At 42.1% G+C, this 19,876-nt stretch overlaps 1 protein-coding gene across 3 annotated transcripts in view; it reads right to left on the bottom strand.

Annotated features, from left to right (window-relative positions):
- The window catches only part of kiaa0825 (KIAA0825 ortholog), a 162,347-nt gene that overhangs the window by 114,879 nt on the left and 27,592 nt on the right, over positions 1-19,876 (bottom strand). For all 3 annotated transcript variants that reach the window (XM_088993701.1, XM_088993698.1, XM_088993699.1), the window contains exons 3-7: positions 18,075-18,234; positions 16,057-16,245; positions 15,335-15,511; positions 13,766-14,090; positions 1,402-1,569 (exon numbers count right to left, since the gene is read on the bottom strand). In XM_088993701.1, coding sequence (XP_088849827.1) covers positions 1,402-1,569; positions 13,766-14,090; positions 15,335-15,511; positions 16,057-16,245; positions 18,075-18,234 — 1,019 coding nt within the window. The remainder of the gene's footprint in view (positions 1-1,401; positions 1,570-13,765; positions 14,091-15,334; positions 15,512-16,056; positions 16,246-18,074; positions 18,235-19,876) is intronic.

Raw genomic sequence — 19,876 nt, 5'->3', positions numbered from 1 at the left:
ATAAATGTAACCTTTATGGAAATTATGACATGCACCGGAAAGCTCTCCGTTATTTCTATGCTATGAGAGTTTAACGGAGAAAGGATAATAAAGGGGAAACTCCTAGCTAAAATAAATTAACGCTAGACAGCCGGAATGGCACTCGGTAGATCCCAGGCCACTGCCAAGGCTGATGAATAAAGCCGGCAGACCCCTTCCCTTAAAGTTTAATGTCAATAATAGCTAAAGTCATTTTCAACTTTTTCGGCTTTAAATAAAAAAAAAAGCGAGTGTGATGGTGGAATAAGCCTTAATCACATTTCAATAGTTTTCCAAGTAAAGGTAAATTCTTAACTCGTCGCAATAAGGTTGACAGATGATGAAGAGATTTTAGAATTTCTGGATGGGCATTTTTATGACTCAGTTATTGTGGAAACTGTAGAATTAACTTCTGAATTGGGGGAAAAATAATTGGGAGTAAAATTAAACACATACAGTGATACCTCAGTTTACGAAGTTAATTGGTTCCCAGAAAGTGTGTGTAAGGCGAAATGTTCATCTGACAAACAAGAAACCATTAAAAATGAGAATCATCACAATTCCCAGGTCCCCATTAAACATAATTTTCTACTAAACACAATTTTTCTACAAAGCTACCTAAATATACCTTATTTTTATGTATAATAAATGTGCTATTGTATTGTAACTAAAGAAATAAACTGTACTATATAATAAAGTCTTTATTTACCTTTGTGATGGTCGTTGATGTAGGTGCCTCTTCATGATATCCGAGTGAAGTTGCCGTGCTTTCTTGGTGATAATACCCTCACTTACTGTCCCCTGCTTGCTGTTTTTCGTTAATCCAAATCAACAGAAGTTTTTCAACCTCTTCTATTGCCTGAGACCATTGCTTAGACAACACAGAAACACCCTTAGCCACACATAGCAATGGTACTGGGACGCTAAATCACACAAACGCACCTCGTTTGTGTTTTTCGATGATCTCCTGCTTCTGCTCGATTTGTGTCCTCTTCGGCTGAACACTAGCCTGTGGTGGGGTCTTTTTCGGTCCCATAATAGCAAAACTACTCCACTCGATAACAAACCACGTATGCACTCAAAGGAAGGGGATGGAGACAAGTAGCCCGCCAGCCACCATGGCGCTTTTCGACCGTTTGATTTGTTGTCCATCCGTCAAAAACTAGTCCGCCAGCCACTGTGGTACTGTGTGGTTTGGTTCGTCCGCCGAAAACTAGGCCAAGATTATATTCCCGCGAATTTGATGTTCGTAAAGCAAAAAGTTCGTAAACTAAAGCGTTCGGAAGCTGAGGTATCACTGTATATCCTTTGGAATTATGCAGGCGATATATTGAGGCATGCATATGCGTGTCGCTTATTATCAAGAATGATATGGCACATTACCTTTTACGCAGGGAGATTCGCCCTTACAATTAACGAAGGTCATGTTGGTGACCATCTCTTTGATGTCGCTCTCAAACGCCAGCAGTGCGCAAGCAAGCTGAGTTAAGGCCTTCAGTTGATGGGAGGTCAAATTGAAGCTTCGACTTTTCACAGGAACCTCCATGGGCACTGCGGAGAGAACCGAGTTGTCTGTGGATATTCAACTGACACAGATACAGAGAAGTTGAGTGTTGCGCTAAAGTTTACAGTTCAGTGAAGAATAAACAGCTTCATGAAAGTAGGTTTTCTGACATGCGCTCATCAGACAACACCCACAACCCGCAGTCTCGCCGAGCACGACACCTCTTATAAATATCGACCCATTCATGTTTTCCCAATGCACCGCATAAACAAAGAGACGGTGACAATATGCAAAACTCAAGACCGCCCCCCTCACGATTCACACTTGCAGATCCATCTCTCTTGGTACTAAACTTTTTTTTCTCCCCCCTAACCCCACAATGACCTCTTTGGCAAATATTCCTTTCCCATTTTGGAGGCTGCCAAACATCACCCGGGGGATGTTCCGCATTAAGCGGGAGAATGGGTGGCGGGGAGATGTGTTGCCATACTCCCAGACACATACACAAATACGTGGTGTTTGCCTAAATGAGCTCCATTGCAAAGGCATCAGGGACAAGATGAGCTCAGCATTAGCCTTGACTCTCAAAGTTTTGTGATGATTGAGAACGAGGAGGGGCTTGGGGGCATCATAGTAACATCATCGGCCCCGAATCATAATGCAATTTTGCCATAATGTTAACCACTGTATTTTTTTGTGTATAAGGCACACCGGGGTATAAGGCGCACCCCCAATGAATGGTGTATTTAAAACGTTTTCCATGTATCAGGTGCACCGGCGTATAAGGCACACCCTCAATGAATGGAATGAATGGAATGTATTTTCAAACTTTTTCCATATACAAGGCACACCAGAGTATAAGCCGCACCCCCATTAGAATGGTGTATTTTCTAAGTTTTTCCATATACAGTGATACCTTGGCTTACAAATTTAATTGGTTCCCAGACAGAGTGTGTAAGGCGATAAGTGTGTATCCCAAAAATTAATTTCCCATGGGAAACCATTAAAATGAGAATAATCCGTTCCCAGATCCCCACAAAACACTGCTGCGTTATTGACCAATCACGTGGCTTTAACCCAAGACTGGTGGTGGGGAATAGAGGACAAAACAGTAGGCCACCATTTTCTTGTTAGGAGAACGGGCTCGTTTGCGAACGACACATCACTCACGACACTCATTGTGGCAGCTCTGTGTGTATCCCAAAAAATAGTTCTTCTGCCAAGGTAAAATTTTCATAAATGTAACGGTCGTAAAATGAAAAGTTCGTAAGCCAAGGGGTTCATAAACCAAGGTATCACTGTATAAGGCGCACCAGAGTATAAGGCACACCCCCAATGAATGTTGTATTTTAAAACTTTTTTCAAACTTTTTCTATACGGAAAATGTAGCGGCATATAAGGCGCAGGCTCATCGTTTGAAGACAATCAAGGCTTTTGGGTGTGCCTTATACACCGGAAAATACAGTAAAATCTGACAATATAACAACACAATGTCTCCAGGGGGTTCGTCTCATAATCACGCTTGAGGTTTGACCTGCCCGTGATGTCTCCGTGAATATGAGATTATGTTTGGGAGGGTTTTGCGGGTTTGTGGGCACCCTGTGTTTATGTGCATGTAAAGCTGGTCTTTTTGAATAACTCAATTTAGAGAGGACATTTTGGCAGACATGTGCACATGTCACGCTTGGATTATAATTGCCCTACTCGAACCAGACAGTGGCCACCATAGTTTGCAACTATAAGTGTAAACATCTATTTATGTGTATATGTGTGTGCAGGCATGTACAAACTTGAGCGTGAGAACCGGAATGATTATTGGTCGCGTTGCTGTGTATGTGCAATTCAAACAGCACAGCTTGCCAACTCTTCTGTAATGGGGTCTGGTGGGACAACATGCGCATGCTCCATGTGCGCCCGCCTGACCTGACTAACACCCACGTGCTTGACTTTGCCTCTCCACCTCGCACATCCACACACGCAACAGCAATAATGTCTATTTGTGAAGACACCAACGCATCACCTCGGAGATTCGGATCAGGCTGGGGCGGGGGACATGTCGCAGACCGAGTGGTTCTCAGAAATGACTTCCCTGGCCTGACCGCTAATCAGAGCATAGCATCCTTTTAACCACTACTTCATCTAACGCCGGTCATCACCTTTTCATGGTTTTGTTCCCAGCTTTTCAAGCACCCTGAGCAACACACGATAATACTCCACTCGGCCATGACCTTGATGTTTAACAGGCCCCCTTTTGGCACCTCTCAACCGGCTACCCGTGCTGTATCAGTATTTATTGTTGTCTGCCCAGTCAAATAGCCCTATAGCCATAGCTGTTTGGTACAATGCCATTGAAACCTCATTATACCTTTGTCACAACAGTGAGGGCAAATGAAAGCCTCTGAAAGCAGCGTGATGGAGAGGGCGTGCTTAAAAGCACCCAGGTGTATCATACGCCATTGTGAGTAGCGTGTCCCAGAGAGCAGAATGACTTTGGGGCGCGAGCAGGCAGAAGGGTTCACCCAAAGGTCAGTGTTGCAAGAATCAATGAGGGATGACTATTACTGCAAGCAGGCAAAAAAATGTTTAAATAAGAAAGATGTGATGACATCATTACATGTACGTATTTAAAAAAAATCAATGTTCCCCCATATAATTCTATAAACAGACACCCCCCTATGTATGATCATTCCAGTTACGAATAATGGTACATACAAATAACGATGAAAAGGTTTCTTCAGCCGTCATCTGGACTTCTTTGAAGCTGTCATTTCATTCCTCATCCAAAAAGCTTCGGCAGCAAACTAAAGTTGTGCTGGTAGCTCGGTCCTATATACAGTAAAGTATCGTTATATCGATATCGGATATATCGATAGTCCCGGTTATATCGATACTATTTCTATGCACGCACGGAGAAAATTACATGCAAACAGGGTCGGATATATCGATAGTCCCGGTTATATCGATATTTTTTCGGACTCCCTTGAATATCGATATAACGAGACTTTACTGGATCTTAAACCTCAAAACCACCATGGCGATTTAGTGAAGGGCTTTGCTGCTGTACAAAAACTACGTCCTTTACTCCCCTTTCAAACCATCTATTTTATTTAGCTACAATTTTAAACTCACTGTCGTCAAATTTGACAAATTTGTCCGAAGCCTTTCATATGAGGAGCGAAACGTCCGACACCTTTCAAACAAGTACAGATGACGGCTAAAGAAACCTTTTCATCGATGGACTATTCCTGTACGACTGAGCTTACACAGAGGTACATAGGGACCTATCATAACTGTGTCCGGCGCCGCCATGTCTGGACATTAGGGATGTATAAATAGGGCCGATACGACCAGTCAGACTTTAGTTTGCTGACGAAGCCTCTTGGATAGGAGGTGAAACGTCCGAAACCTTCAAATTTGTACAGATGACGGCTGAAGAAACCTTCTCATTGATGGACCACTCCGGTACGACTGAGAGTTTACACAGACAGAGGTACATACGAACGTTTTTGCGTACAGAGTTGGTGTCAGTTAGATTTTGTATTGCGCGCCGAGCTAGCTTGCGATTGGCTACATACTGTGCTTCACGCACACAGACAGATTAGAGGTTTCAATGCTTACTGAAGGCCGAAGGATATATGTCGTTGTACTCCAGTCGGTGTGAATTTATTTTGCGACTGTTAGAGCGTCTGGGTTTTATACTTCCCCGTTCAGTGTTTGACTTCAACATACATTCCATACACAATATAGCACTGAAGCTATACGCTAGACTTACAAACAAATTCACCTCACGAACGACCGCTCGGAACGTGTCTCGTTTGTAAGGTGGGGGGCGTCTGTAACACAATACAAGCTGACATCTAATAGTTCAGTACGTGTGCGTGTGTGTTTATGTGTGTCCGGTCTCGGTTTGTAGCTTTTAACGGTGACAACAATGCAACACAAACAGAACAAACAAACAAACTGAGCAGGTATTTTTGGCCAGCCATCAGTCTTCTACCCCGTCTGCCTCTCCTGTGGGTTCCACCGCTCGCTCCATAGCACGCACACAAACACACAAACATTTTGTATCCTACAAATAATACACACAAAAACTGTTCTTGACTGGCAGTGCGCAGAGAAAGAAGGGAGAGAATAGAGGGAGAGAGGGAAACAGAAAGTGAGGCGAGGAAACAGGGAATTCCCTGAGCAGTTGTTATTGATTCCGGTGTTTACGGGCGAATAGTTTAATGTCGTTTACAAAACAGAGCAGATGCAACCAGTGAGCAAAAAGGTAAACAATTGCTGTGTGGCGGGCTGCCAAATCCCCAGACTGATGTATTAAACTCACGATGAAGAGCATTTCCCCTTTGGCTGCACTTATTGCCACTTCATTTCCTCTTAGCTCACAACACACTCTCTTTCTTTAGGAGTCTTTCTTCTTCCCTCATACGCTCCCATTTATCTGAGAGGGGGGCTAAAGGAGGATAGCGTTTTTTGCCATCTGGCTATTTTCTGTCCTCCTCTGACCCAAGAGGCTCGGTTCTTCCTAACACAGCCATTAGTAAGGGAATTGCATGTGTCTGACATGGCCGAAAACCAATTATGAGACACTTTTCGACCAAATGATACCCAAGTCTTTGGGGAATGGGCAATCATGCAATAATTTGGCCACTGATTTAATTTCTCTCCAGCATAGCGTGTCACCCTTCGCTTGCCCATTTTTGTTCTTTCTTTCTTTTCTGCCTGTTGGATGTGTAAATCGGACCACCGGGACTTTGGTATGACCCCTTCTCACTATAGTCCCCACCAGCTTTATTGGGCAAATCGGCATGTTATGCAACCACTTTAAGTCATTGCATTGCATTTCAAAAAAATGTATAGTTTATAAAATTGTATAATTGTAAAATAAATCGAAAAACTAATGTGCAAAAATGTATCTACTCCAGTGCCAGGGTTTTTGTCATTTTCACTCAAATTCCAGGACTCACAGATTATTGAGTTTTAGGACTACATAAACATTTAAGTCAGCGTAAGAAACCTTAGACTGTCTTCTTTCATCAGAAAAAAATACGTTAATTCTTAATGATATGGGTCTGGTGTTATATGAGCTTGAAATGAGGGCAGCTCTCCAAAATACAATGCAATACATACATATTGATTTATATAGGACTTTAGCAACAGCTGAAGCTGTAACAAAGCGCTAAAATGGAAAAAAAGGAAATGATGCCCCCTTGTGGAAGGTAAAAACATCACCAGAGGTCTGGCCAGAACTTTACTGGCACCCAAAACCAAAACAAATTTGAGAATGGCGCTCCACGTCATATTTTCAATTCCCGAATAAATTATGAGGTGTGCCTTATATTTTGAAAACTTTGAAATATTTGTATATTATATTTGTAAAACTTGTTTCATTCAGTAAGGGTGCGCCTTATAGCCCGGTGCACCTTATATATGGAAAAACTTTGAAAATACACCATTCATTGGGGGTGCGCCTTATACTCCGGTGCGCCTTCTACACCGGAAAATAAGGTACTCTGAAATACTATCATGCACAAACATCCATATATATACCCCATAGGTGCAATGCCCTACTCCGAGGAAACTGCGAAAAGGTAAGCAGATCTGCATATAGGTTTGTTGTATTGGTTTCCCCTGCGAAGTTACTGATGCACTGGGTGGGTCAAGGGGGGGATTTTTTATTTTTTGTGACATAGCCATGTTGTTTTAGTTGACACAGAGTAGGTCTCTCACTGGGTAGCTTTTCTGACATGGACCATATTGGGAGGCTATAACTGGCTACGATATCTGTCTTTGGCTGTTTTGTCCTTCTGAGTAGTAGCCGGCGGCCTTGCGCAATCATATCGCAAGCGAATATTATTGTGTGCCTTAGGTGCACCTGTGAATGTGTGTGTGTGTGTGTGTGTGTGTGTTAAGGAGTCTACGAGCCACCGTGAATTGGCCCACGAGGCCCTGTGACAGCTGGGGTCCTTTTTGTCAGTTTCGGCCCACTGCTCTCTCAGACAGCCTTATTATGGGAGGCGTCCTGCTGCGATTCCCAAATATGGACGCTGACATATTCACACACACAATAAACGCGGCAACCCAAGCCCCGGTGGTCCGTCCTTGGGGCTTTGGCCACCTCGGGCGCAGCAGGGAGCTATCTGCCCTTCACAGGAGCGTGCTGTTGCGATCCTTGATATCTCTATTAAGTTGCGCGAAGAAAAGATGGAAATGGGTTAGAGTGACGGGGGAATAAGAATGTGAATGGCATGTACTTTTTTTTTATCACATCCATCCTTGCTTCTCTTTTTCTTTGGTGTGATGGGATTGTCAATTTCGCCTCCTACTCTACTTGACCCAGCCAACCTGTACGCCGAACGAAGAGGATTTGCGCACTCTGGCGACAGGAATATTTCATTAAAAACTGGTTGTTACATGCCCTTGCTTGCATTATTTTCAAGTCTTCGGTGATGCAGATAGACTTCTTATCACAAAGTGCGGGGTACTCTCGATAAAATAGTCATTTTTGTCATGGTTCTCTCAATAGAGGGCAACAGGAAAGTGCCTATGCATACCCGTCAACCTGCGAAAAACCGTGACTTTACAAACGGCTCAAATTTTCCTTTCCGAGAAAAAAATATATATGTGTGTGTAATATTTCATTGCACAATTTTATGAACAAAATTTCACATGTACAGTAAACAAGAATATTTTTAACAAGTTACAACAAATTTCTAGAAATAATCAAGTACAGTGATACTTTGGCTTACAAACTTAATTGGTTCCCAGACAGAGTGTGTAAGGTGAAAAATGTGTATCCCAGAAATTAATTTCCCACAGGAAACCATTAAAATCAGAATAATCCATTCCCAGGTCCCCATAAAACATAATTTTCTACTATCTTAAAAATACATAAAATATACCTTATTCTATGTATAAAATCGTACAGACTATGGCAAAATACGGCCGGTTGACAGGTAAGTGCTTATCCTTCTTGAAACATGTTCAAAAGCGACAAAAAAAAAAAACTCATTATGATCAGAAGGAAACTAAATAGCAGCCATAATACAGATCCTCATAAATTGGGAAAGGTGATTTTCTTTAAGCTCACTCAATTTACCAATATCAGCTTTTTTTGTACTCTACCAAGATGGACAAACATCAATAGACTAAAAGCACAACAGGCGCACATGCGCAGGTGTAAGTAGAAATTTCTCCGAACACTCCCCTCCGCTGCCCCGCCACCCTTTTCCTCACCCATAATTACATGGCAGGATGCGGTTGCACGTCCCCGGCTGACAGTGTGTATAAACTCGGGCGGAGATATGATCTAGTGAGGAGCTGCTCTTATTAAATATTAACAAACGCCATTTCCCAAGTAGCCTCAATCCCCACAAGCACCTCCACTACCAGGCAGCGAGTCAGTCGAGCTTCCTCACGTCACTATACAACCTCCTTCCCCGACTGAATAGGCTGCTGCGCTTTCACCAAGAAAGAGTTCAAAGAGCGACAGGAGGTAAGGCAGGGGGTCTGGTAGTGGAGGGGCATAGGCTGGGGGTGAATGTGCTCGTTGTACATGTTCAAATTCAAATCATTTTTTTTTAATCTATAGGGAGCTGCCAACATCGTCATACGGGGAAATTAGTGAAAGCGGAATTCAAATCAGCTCTATTAAAATGGTGCAGCAAAGTGTTTGAATAGAATTTTTTAAAGTTTGCCCTCACCCCTGTGGATTATTGTGAGGGAAGAAATGAAATGTGCACATGCAGAGATGTTGCGCAGAAGATGTTTGATGTTCGTGTAACTGTGCATGCATACTGAAATGCCAATTGAAAAGATTGGAATTTGAAAGTGCTATATATCAGTGGTAGGCCATCAGGGCCTGCAAGGCCTTCTCTGCTGGCCGAAAAATATCTGAATCACAGACTAATGTGGATTATATGTTGTCTATCAATTCTGATTAAATTAAATACCAAATTGTCTTTTGGCTTCCTTTCGTTTCCTTTCGTTTCCTTTCCACTGTTGTGCTGCTTCCTGGTGTGTGTTTTCGTATCATATTTCGGGGGTCATAAATCGACCTGGACGCCTTCACAATCAGTTCTGCAGGCTATGGATCATACAAATAAATGTCAATAAAACTGTTGCTTCAACCAATCAGATTTCAAATTTCAGATTAGTCACATGTTTGGCTAGTCACTGGCCAATTATAGTATCATTAGTGACAAGAGCATACAGGCCGTTGTTAGCACCCTGTATCGGTAGCGAGCTGCATAAGTAAATATATTGTGTTGATTTAATCGGCGTTTTGTCAACCCACAATGGCTGAAGGAGGAGAAGAAATGGATTTGGTTGCAGATATACTGTTCAAGCCATTTTGAAGACGGACTTTTCAAGAATAGATGGACATCATTAAGAAAGGTTGGACAGCTCTGAAGCTAGCCGAATTAGCAAATAATATTACAAATGTATGTGGTTATCATGAATCCATACGTTAATAGTAAAAAAATCTCACAGTTTAATGACAATATTTCTTAAATTTCTCCAAGTTACAAGTTATTTCATGGCCAACAGCATCTTCTGATGGACATGTATTAAATCACACCACACTCACAGCCATGGGTTAATTCAGACATAGCATGACTGAAGGCCTAGCGACGAAATCCATGGCCCGCCACTGATAACAGCTTTTCGCTCCCGACGTTTAGTGAGCTGTGCACCACACTGCTCTTAGAGATGGACTAATACAAATATTTTATTTATCGTCAATATTTCTTTATCCACAGATTCTTGTTAAAGGACAACCGACATAATTTCTTTATTTCCTGACTGACATCAGAAAAACGTTTTATAGCATTTAAAATACCCAAAACACGCGGGCTGATATTTTTAGTCAAATGCAAAACACCAATAAAAATGACTGAAAGTGTCCCAAAACTGCTTAAAAATGACCTCGGAAATGGCGAGTTTCAGGAGGTCCCGCCCCCTTGTTCGTGACGTCATGCCATGATACTGCAGATACAAAACAATGGTTTCAGAGAGTACTCATCCAGTTATGAATATGATTCAAATAGTTCTGAAGAGGAAAGCATAAATGTTTGCAATCGATTGAAGAAGTCCTTCCGTATCAATTCGAACCGGCTGGACTCCAATGTAGCGTCCCAGAAAATGCACAAGATGGCGCCCAAGCTCCGTTGGAAATGGGCTGATTTGTCTGCTGGGAATTTGTCTCAACTAGTATCAAATAGTAGTCTTGGTGAAACACACAACGATTCACCATCGCATTATTTATGCGTTTTCCTTCTTATTTCTACATCAACACGAAGTTTTCAGACCAAACAAAGTACCCAAAATGCATTGTGTGTCGCTTTCTCGGTCAGGGGCGTTCCTGACGTGACGTCACGTCAGGCATCGTCATCACCTCGAAAATAAGTAGAAGTCATTTGAAGTCTCATCTCATCTCATTTTCCGTACCGCTTATTCCTCATTAGGGTCGCGGGGGTTGCTGGTGCCTATCTCAGCTGTCTTGGGGCACGAGGCGGGGGACACCCTGAATTGGTTGCCAGCCAATCGCAGGGCACACAAATACGTACAACAGTCACTCTCACACCTAGGGACAATTTGGAGTGGTCAATCTGCCTTCCGTGCATGTTTTTGGAGTGTGGGAGGAAACCGGAGGACCCGGAGAAAACCCACGCGGGTCCGGAGAGAACATGCAAACTCTACACAGGGAGGCCGCACCGGGACGCGAACCGCCAACCTCTGCACTGTGAAGCCGGTGTGCTAACCACTCGACTACCGGGCCGCCCTGTCATTTGAAGTGATTTTACAAATTATGGACACAACTTGTCCGGAGGTGTCGGTTGTTCTTTCAGATAAATATCTCGACAAGGGACAAGGCTAAAGTTTCAAATCCGTTCCACTGATGCCCATTTATTGACAGGCAAACTTCCCCCGACTGGAGATCCACACTTCATTATATCTGTATTGTTTCTTTTCAGTTTTTCTCCTCACTAAGAGAAATACAGATTCTGGGAAGTGTGCTAGTTAAAGTTAAAGCCTGAGCAGCCCATCTTCAGTTACAATGTCAGCAGCGCCGGCCTTGAAGGCAGCTGGCTTAAAAAAGAGATGGCAGATCTTGCTGCTGAATGCTGTTAAATGCTTCAGTGGTTTGACAGTGGCTGATGCTACAGACAACGCCGCTCCCTTGGGAGCCGACAGAGTCTCCCAGGCATGGTTCTTATCAAAATATACCAAGCGCCTTCCTCCACCACGGGAGCCAACAATAACGCAGCAGGGGAGGACGGTGAGATCTGAAGAGTCATTGGACGCTTATGAAAATAGAATCATTTTGTGTTGCCGGAGCCGTAATTGTCTTGACAATTATGGGAGTAGGGTACAGTATAGACAGTAAGGTGTGAAAGCAGATTATGCATCGCTTGTTCAAACTCTGGCTCATAAAGAGCCACGGGCATTTAGGTGGTGAACATGGGTGTTCTCAAGCTTTTTTGGGGTGGTAAGCGAAAAGAAAGGGGAGGGTGATTACACAAACCGTAATCCCAGCCGTAGCCTTCAAAGCTGTGTTGCAGCTGATAGTTAAACACACACACCAACACCTCTAGTGAGCACAAGCAAAACTGCACAAGATTGGTCCCTCGTTCCCTTCGGAGCCGTGTTCTGCCTCCGGTGCTACATTTGACGGTTTGTTGAGCGGCACGTAGGTGTGTAGCCTCCGCCACGATACCTGATCAAACAGGCCGACTGACGCATGGCCAATTATCTTGGCTGCCTCTTCTCATCTCACGATTAAGCGGAGGGGAAGGCGAAAACCAAAGAGAGATGGAGGGAAAATGCGAGGCAAAGGCTGCCGGCGTGTTTATCCAAGAATGGCAGATGTAAAGACGCTTTTCGCGCTGTTCCACAGGGAAACTGACATGTGTGCAATTTTTGAAAAAGTAAACAATGGTTCACATGCTTTGGATTTAGTTTTTTTTCTTTTCAAGGCACAGCCTTACCGTCAGCAAGTCCTAAATAAGTCAATATGAAACAAACAAAGGGAATTTGCAGGGGGATTAAGTATCAAAAGTACACTTTTCTCTCGTCTCAGGATATGACATGGATGTCAATGGCATCAGTCACATTGACATTTGGAATTTTCTACCACTCTAAAATCTGTGCACAACACTATAGCAGCAACTTTTTGCTTTGACTCTGACTCTGTCTGTCCTTTAAGGACCTTGTAACACCACTTGCATGGTCCAAGTTGTTTGTTGTTTCTCATTTCTGCGCTGTTCTGTGCAGTGAAATTGCGGGCATTGTGTCATGGTCTGAATTGATTTTGCTTCATTGTCATTGCAATCATCTTCCCAGTCCTTTTCATGTTGAATTAAAAGTGTTTAGAGGTTTGAGTCAAAGGAGCCTTCACCCCTTAGAGTTGCTGCACCACTCTGTGTCCTGGTAAATAGCCGAGTCGGAGTCAAATAAGAAGGCGAAAAGAAAATGCAATGGGAAGAGTTATTGACAATCACTTTCAAGGATCTTGGCGCAGGGCCTCGCACGCGGTAGCAGGAAGGTAATGGAAAAGTGAAGATGAGGAGAAGAAATCTTTAAAGGTTAATAACGATGATAAGAGCCCAGGGAAATCAACCTCTCAAAACAGGAAGTAAACAATGGAGATGTACAGTATTTTCCGGTGTATAAGGTGCCCCCAAAAGCCTTGGCCTTCTTCAAAAGATGACGCTGCGTCTTATATGTGAAGTAATATTGAGCCACAACAGGTCTTGCAACTACTGTCAGCAGCCACTGACTCCATTTCCCCCATGTAGGAAAACTATATTATATTTGGAAAACCTTTGTCATTCATTGAAGGTGCGCCTTATACTCCGGTGCGCTTTACATATGGAAAAAAAGTTTGAAAATACACTAGTCCTTAGAGGTGCTCATAAGAATCCGATGCGCCTTATACTCCAGTGCCACCTTTGAAGAATTATTGCATAACCCCATCCTCCACTGTACTCCCTTATACTGTGGTGTGCCTTATATTTGGAAAACTTTTATATATCTCGATATTATATTTGGAAAACTTTTTTCATTCATTGGGGGGGTGCGCCTTATACTCCGGTGCACCTTATACACTGGAAAATATGGTATCCTAAACCCAGACTAGTGGAGTTTACTTACATTATTTGAACTTAAAATTTTCCGGACAACAATGCATGAATGAATGAATGAATGAATGAATGAATGAATGAATGAATGAATACTTACCAACTGTTGCACGAGACTTGGATGAATATCTTTTTATCTTGCTGCCAGGTATGGTGTTGTCCCTCAAAGCTGTCTCACATTCTCTCTCCATCATGGAGGACAATTCACAAGCCAAAGGGCGGAGGTAGGATGCATTTAGGAAGCCCAAGATGGTGTCCTGCTCAACTACTCTCGGAAGGATGTGAAGGTCTTCCGTGAGGGCTTGAGTGAGAGCCCGGATCACGGAGCAAAAGGATAAAGTCACTCTGTCGAAGCCAGTGACATCTGCTGGACTGGAGGACAGGGCGCGATGCAGGAGAGCAAGCGTGGCTTGGGCTCTGACTTCCTGGATGGATGAGGCCAAAAGAAAATGCTGTACTCTACGTCACCGTGTAAATCATTCACATGGGGTGACCCAGCTAGCTAGTTATCTGGCGGGCTACCTAGCTAGCACTTTATTTGCTAGCTATTTGCTATTTATTAGCTATGTAGCTGGCTCGCTAGCCATCTAGCTAGCTATCTATTAGATATCTGGCTGGATAGCAAGCTAGCTATTAGCTATCTATTACCTGGCTAGTTAGCTTTCTATCTATTTGAGTTAGTCCGGGTTGAGTGAAAGCTGGCGTGTGTGGCTGCCGCTGCTCACCCACGGAAAAACATCCTGTGACGGTAAAGTGACCTTGAGAGTTTTGAAAGGTGCTTATAAATGACTTGTATTATTGTTATTATCATTATTATATTTATTTTAGAAAATTTAACAATACTTCAAAATGTTACCCCATGTGACAATATCAACAGGATTGCTGCTCACATTCATCTGATCTGCCTGAAATGTACACAATAATAATACAATACATATTGATTTACAGTAAAGTCTCGTTATATCGATATTCAAGGGAGTCCGAAAAAATAGCGATATAACCGGGACTATCGATATATCCGACCCTGTTTGCATGTAATTTTCTCCGTGCGTGCATAGAAATAGTATCGATGTAACCGGGACTATCGATATATCCGATATCGATATAACGAGACTTTACTGTATATAGCGCTTTAGCAACAGCTAGAAGCTGTGAAAAAGCGCTTAACATGGACAGCTATCATATACAGGAAATAATGCAGTCACAAATATAGTAATGCCATGTCACTTTTATACAGAACCACTTTAAAAATTCCTACAAAGTGACTGTCTTCCCACAGCTTTGTGTTTCATCCTTTTAGTTACGATGTGCCTATCAAGAAAAGTACACGTTTTTACAAGATCAACATTGAGACAATGACTGTATTGGATTAAGTACCGTGTTATGGGACACAAATATTCAGGTTTTAAGCCATTTACGCCGAGAATAGAACATGTTTTCAGATCGGTTTATAACTTTGAATATAGGGTAATAAGGATGTGGAAAAAAACAAAAAATGTTATTATCAAATCGTATACAGAACATGTTCAAACTCCATTTGAACCTATTTGATACTGTCATTTGATATTTTAAAAATGAATATATCTGTGTTCATATAAACATGCGCAGCATACATGGGTTAAGACTCCAAAACAAAGGTAAAAAGATAAATAAATAAAAAATCCCTTACCTGATAATGAGTGAGCACTTCACACTCAGGGTACAAGAAGCACAGCTGCTGCAAGCGGTAGACTCGTTGATTGATTGACAACGAAGGTACTCCACGAGTCGTTGGGTTTTGGGTGGATAGCTGCTCTAATAGATAGCAACGTAGCTGAAGACGTACATCTTCCCATGCTACTTGAATCTGAGACAAAAAATAAATACAATTAAACATTCAAAATTATTTTAGACATTCAATATTCAGAATTAACAAAAAGCTAGCTAGCTATTAGCTATTTATTAGCTACCTATTAGCTATCTGTTAGCAGGCTGGCTGGCTAGCTGGCTATCCAGTAACTGTCTGGCTGGCTAGGTATGTAGCTAGCTATCTATTAGCTATATGGCACATCTAGCTATCTAGACAGAGAGTTAGAAGCTAACCTATTGACTATCTATTAGCTGGCTGTCTAGCTTTCTATCAATGTATTTGAGTCACTTCCGGGTTGAGTGAAAGCTGGTGCATGTGGCTGCCGCTGCTCACCCAGAAAAATGTATCATGTGACTGTAAAGTGACATTGAGAGTTTTGAAATGCACTTATAAATGAAATGTATTATTATTATTAGTAGTAGTAGTAGTAGTAGTAGTTATAGTAGTAGTAATGGTATTAGTATTATAATTAAAAAGAGCATTTTACAATCAATTAATGATGGGACAAGGAACTATTTTAAAAAGTAAATAAAATATATTACCTCGGATGAAGAGTCATCTTTAATTGTATGAATCAAGGGTAAGGAAGCGGCGAGGAGATGATGGTGAGCGAAAGACAAGGAAGAAGATGGGGGACAAGGGAAGCAGATACCCCTCTGGGATGAGAGGTTGAGTAATAGCTGCAGAGTTGCATCCTCTCTTCCTTCCTCTTTTGACCTCAGGTAGTCTTGCTAAAAAAAAAAAAAAAATAGAATAGCGTGTTACATTCCCCAACACAAAAATATATCTAAAAATAAAATAAAAAATACGGCATAGACATGCTCTCAACTAAGATTTTGTTACATTTTGAAAAATCCCTTCAGCTAGCCAATATAGAGATCCTTCGCTACTTTGCGGTTCACTTAACGCGGTATCAGTGCATCGCCAATTTTTATTAAAAATAATTCTGAATAACTCAGAGGTTATGTACTTGGCTGTAGTTTGGTTCCCAGCGCTAACGTCATCCAATCAGAGCACGATACCCCATGGTTTATAGCCATGTTGATTGGCTGTAAATCTTCTCATACCCGCCCAGCACCCACCCTGTCTAATTGTGTGGCTTATTATTATACAACTCTACTTTGCGGATTTTCATCTATGGTGATCCTGAAAGCGAAAAACGAGGGATTACTATATTGAGCATTTAAAGGACAACCGACACCATTTTTTTGTTTCCTAACTGACATCAGAAAAACGTTTTATAGCATCTAAAATACCCAAAAAATGCAGGCTGATATTTCGAGTCAAATGCAAAACACCAATAAAAATTACGCATCCAGTTATGAATAGTCGTCTTGCCTTGCTCAAGAAACAAAACAATGATCTCACGGAGTTCAGATTCTTTCTTGTTACTCATCCAGTTATGAATACGATTCAAATAGGTCTGAAGAGGAAAGCATAAATGTTTGCAATCAATTAAAGGAGTCCTCCCATATCAATTCGAGCCATCAATGACAGCAATGTAGCGTCCCAGAAAATGCAAAAAATGGCGTCCAAGCTCCGTTGGAAATGGGCTGATTTGTCTGCTGGGAATTTGTGTCAGCGAATATCAAATAGTAGTCTTGGTGCAACACACATGGGCGGCCCGGTAGTCCAGTGGTTAGCACACCGGCTTCACAGTGCAGAGGTCGCCGGTTCGCGTTCCGGTCCGGCCTCCCTGTGTGGAGTTTGCATGTTTTCCCCGGACCCGCGTGGGTTTTCTCCGGGTCCTCCGGTTTCCTCCCACACTCCAAAAACATGCATGGCAGGCAGATTGACAACTCCAAAATTGTCCCTAGGTGTGAGTGTGAGAGTGACTGTTGTATGTCTTTGTGTGCCCTGCGATTGGCTGGCAACCAATTCAGGGTGTCCCCTGCCTCGTGCCCGAAGACAGCTGAGATAGGCTCCAGCAACCCCCGCGACCCTAATGAGGAATAAGCGGTACGGAAAGATGAGATGAGGTGCAACACACGATTCACCATTACGTTATTTATGTGTTTTCCTTCTAATTTCGCCATCAACACGGATCAACACGAAGTTTTCAGACCAAACAAAGTACCGCAAAATGCATTGTGTGTCGCTTTCTGGGTCAGGGGTGTTCCGAATGTGACGTCACGTAGGGGATCATCATCAACTCGAAAACAAGACTTCCGGAATATTCTTAAAACGTAAAATATAGCTCTATGCGGTGGAATCTTTGTAAAATACGCTCAGTAGAAGTCATTTGAAGTGATTTTACAAATTATGGACACAACTTGTCAGGAGGCGTCGGTTGTCCTTTAAAGTTTCAACTCAGCAGTGTGAATGTCTGTTCATTTGACTTCAAAATGGCGCTGCGAGAGTGGCTGCCTTTCCAGCAGCTCATGTATTTTGTTTTTCTACCTCTTACATGCCTTTCTTAACTTTGCTGCTGTCAAATATAGATTTCTCCACTGTGAGACTAATAAAGGTAAATCTAATCCAATCCAATCTCTTTGGGGGAAAAAAAAATCAACATTATGTCAATAAAATCACCATCAATCAGTGTCAGTGTCATGATTACCAAGCAAGTGAAGAAATCCATGACTTCCTGATGCCCAGTGCTGATACTGTTGAGCGTTTTGATATCGAACCACCGGATGCACTCTGTCGGGCTGGGCGGACGTTCGCCTGGACTCAAGTCTCCCATTTTGGCTTGGAGTTCCACCAGATGTTGTTCAATACTGAGGAACATGAGTAAATTGCATCACCGGAACAGGCAAGACAGTTACTACACACAGTAAATCTATTCATAAGAGTAGAAAGACCACATTTTGACTAAACTTTACCAATAAACCAGATATTCATTTGATGCACGGTGCTTTTATAATGCCACTAAATCTTTCTTGTTGTCAACTTGCCACAAATGTGAAGATTTATAGCTGGGTATATTGAATAAAACTACTGGAAGATTCTGTCCGCAAGAGTGTACACACACCAACTACTTCAAAGTAAAGCAAACACATGGACAACATATTAAACATGCCACATTTGGTCCTCATATGTTTTGTCTATTTCGGAAGAAGATAGAAGGCAGGTGCGAGTGCATGCAGTGATGTAACAGAGTGAGTGTATGTGTGCTCAGCAGCTGATGTGGAGTAGTATGATTGTATAGAACATAGATCAACCGATGTTTGAGACACGCTTCTTGCCATGTCAATTTTCATCCTTTTCCTTGCACACAATCTCTCTCTCTCTCTCTCTCTCACACACACACACACACACACACACACACACACACACACACACACACACACACACACACACACGCACGCACACACACGCACACACACGCGCGCACACACACACACACACACACACACATACCTAACATGTTTTAACATGACAGATTAAAGGATGTGACAGATTAGAAATTTTGAATTCATTTTTTTCCAGTGTAAATAAATGCATGAACATTGCGATAAAAATATTTATATGATATCCTGCATATTTAAAGGACAACCAACACCATTTTTTTGTTTCCCAGCTGACATCAGAGAAATTTTATAGCATCTAAAATACCCAAAACACACAGGCTGATATTTTTAGTCAAATGCAAAACACCAATAAAAATGAGTTAAAGTCTCCCAAAACTACTTCAAAATGACCCCGGAAATTGCGGGTTTCAGAGGGTCCCGCCCCCTTGTTGGTGAAGTCACGCCAGGACGTCTTTGCCTTGCTCTAGAATCAAAAACAATGGCTTCAGATTCGGAGGAGATGCTTTCTTGTTACTCATCCAGTTATCAATATGATTCAAATAGTTCTGAAGAGGAAAGCATAAATGTTTGCAATCGATTAAAGAAGTCCTTCCGTATCAATTCGAAACATCAGGACTCCAATGTAGCATCCCAGAAAATGCAGAAGATGACGCCCAAGCTCAGTTGGAAATAGGCTGATTTGTCTGCTGGGAATTTGTGTCAACTAGAATCAAATAGTAGTCTTGGTGCAACACACAACAATTCACCATCGCGTTATTTATGGGTTTTCCTTCTAATTTTGCCATTAACACGGATCAACACAAAGTTTTCAGACCAAATAAAGTACCCAAAATGCATTGTGTGTCGCTTTCTCGGTCAGGGGCGTTCCAGACGTGACGTCATGTCAGGCATCGTCATCAACTCGAAAACAAGACTTCTTACAACAAGAAGTCTTAAAACGTAAAATATAGCGATATGCCGTGGAATCTTTGTAAAATACGCTCAGTAGCAGTCATTTGAAGTGATTTTACAAATTATGGACACAACTTGTCCGGAGGCGTAGGTTGTATAGTAATAATAATAATAATAATAATAATAATAATAATAATAATAATAAGAATAATAATAA

Source organism: Hippocampus bargibanti, linkage group LG04 (assembly GCF_051943395.1).
Source record: "Hippocampus bargibanti isolate YZ-2025 linkage group LG04, ASM5194339v1, whole genome shotgun sequence".
Classification (NCBI taxonomy): domain Eukaryota; kingdom Metazoa; phylum Chordata; class Actinopteri; order Syngnathiformes; family Syngnathidae; genus Hippocampus; species Hippocampus bargibanti.
Note: the sequence above shows the minus strand (reverse complement) of the source record. Positions and strands in the feature narration are given on the sequence as shown.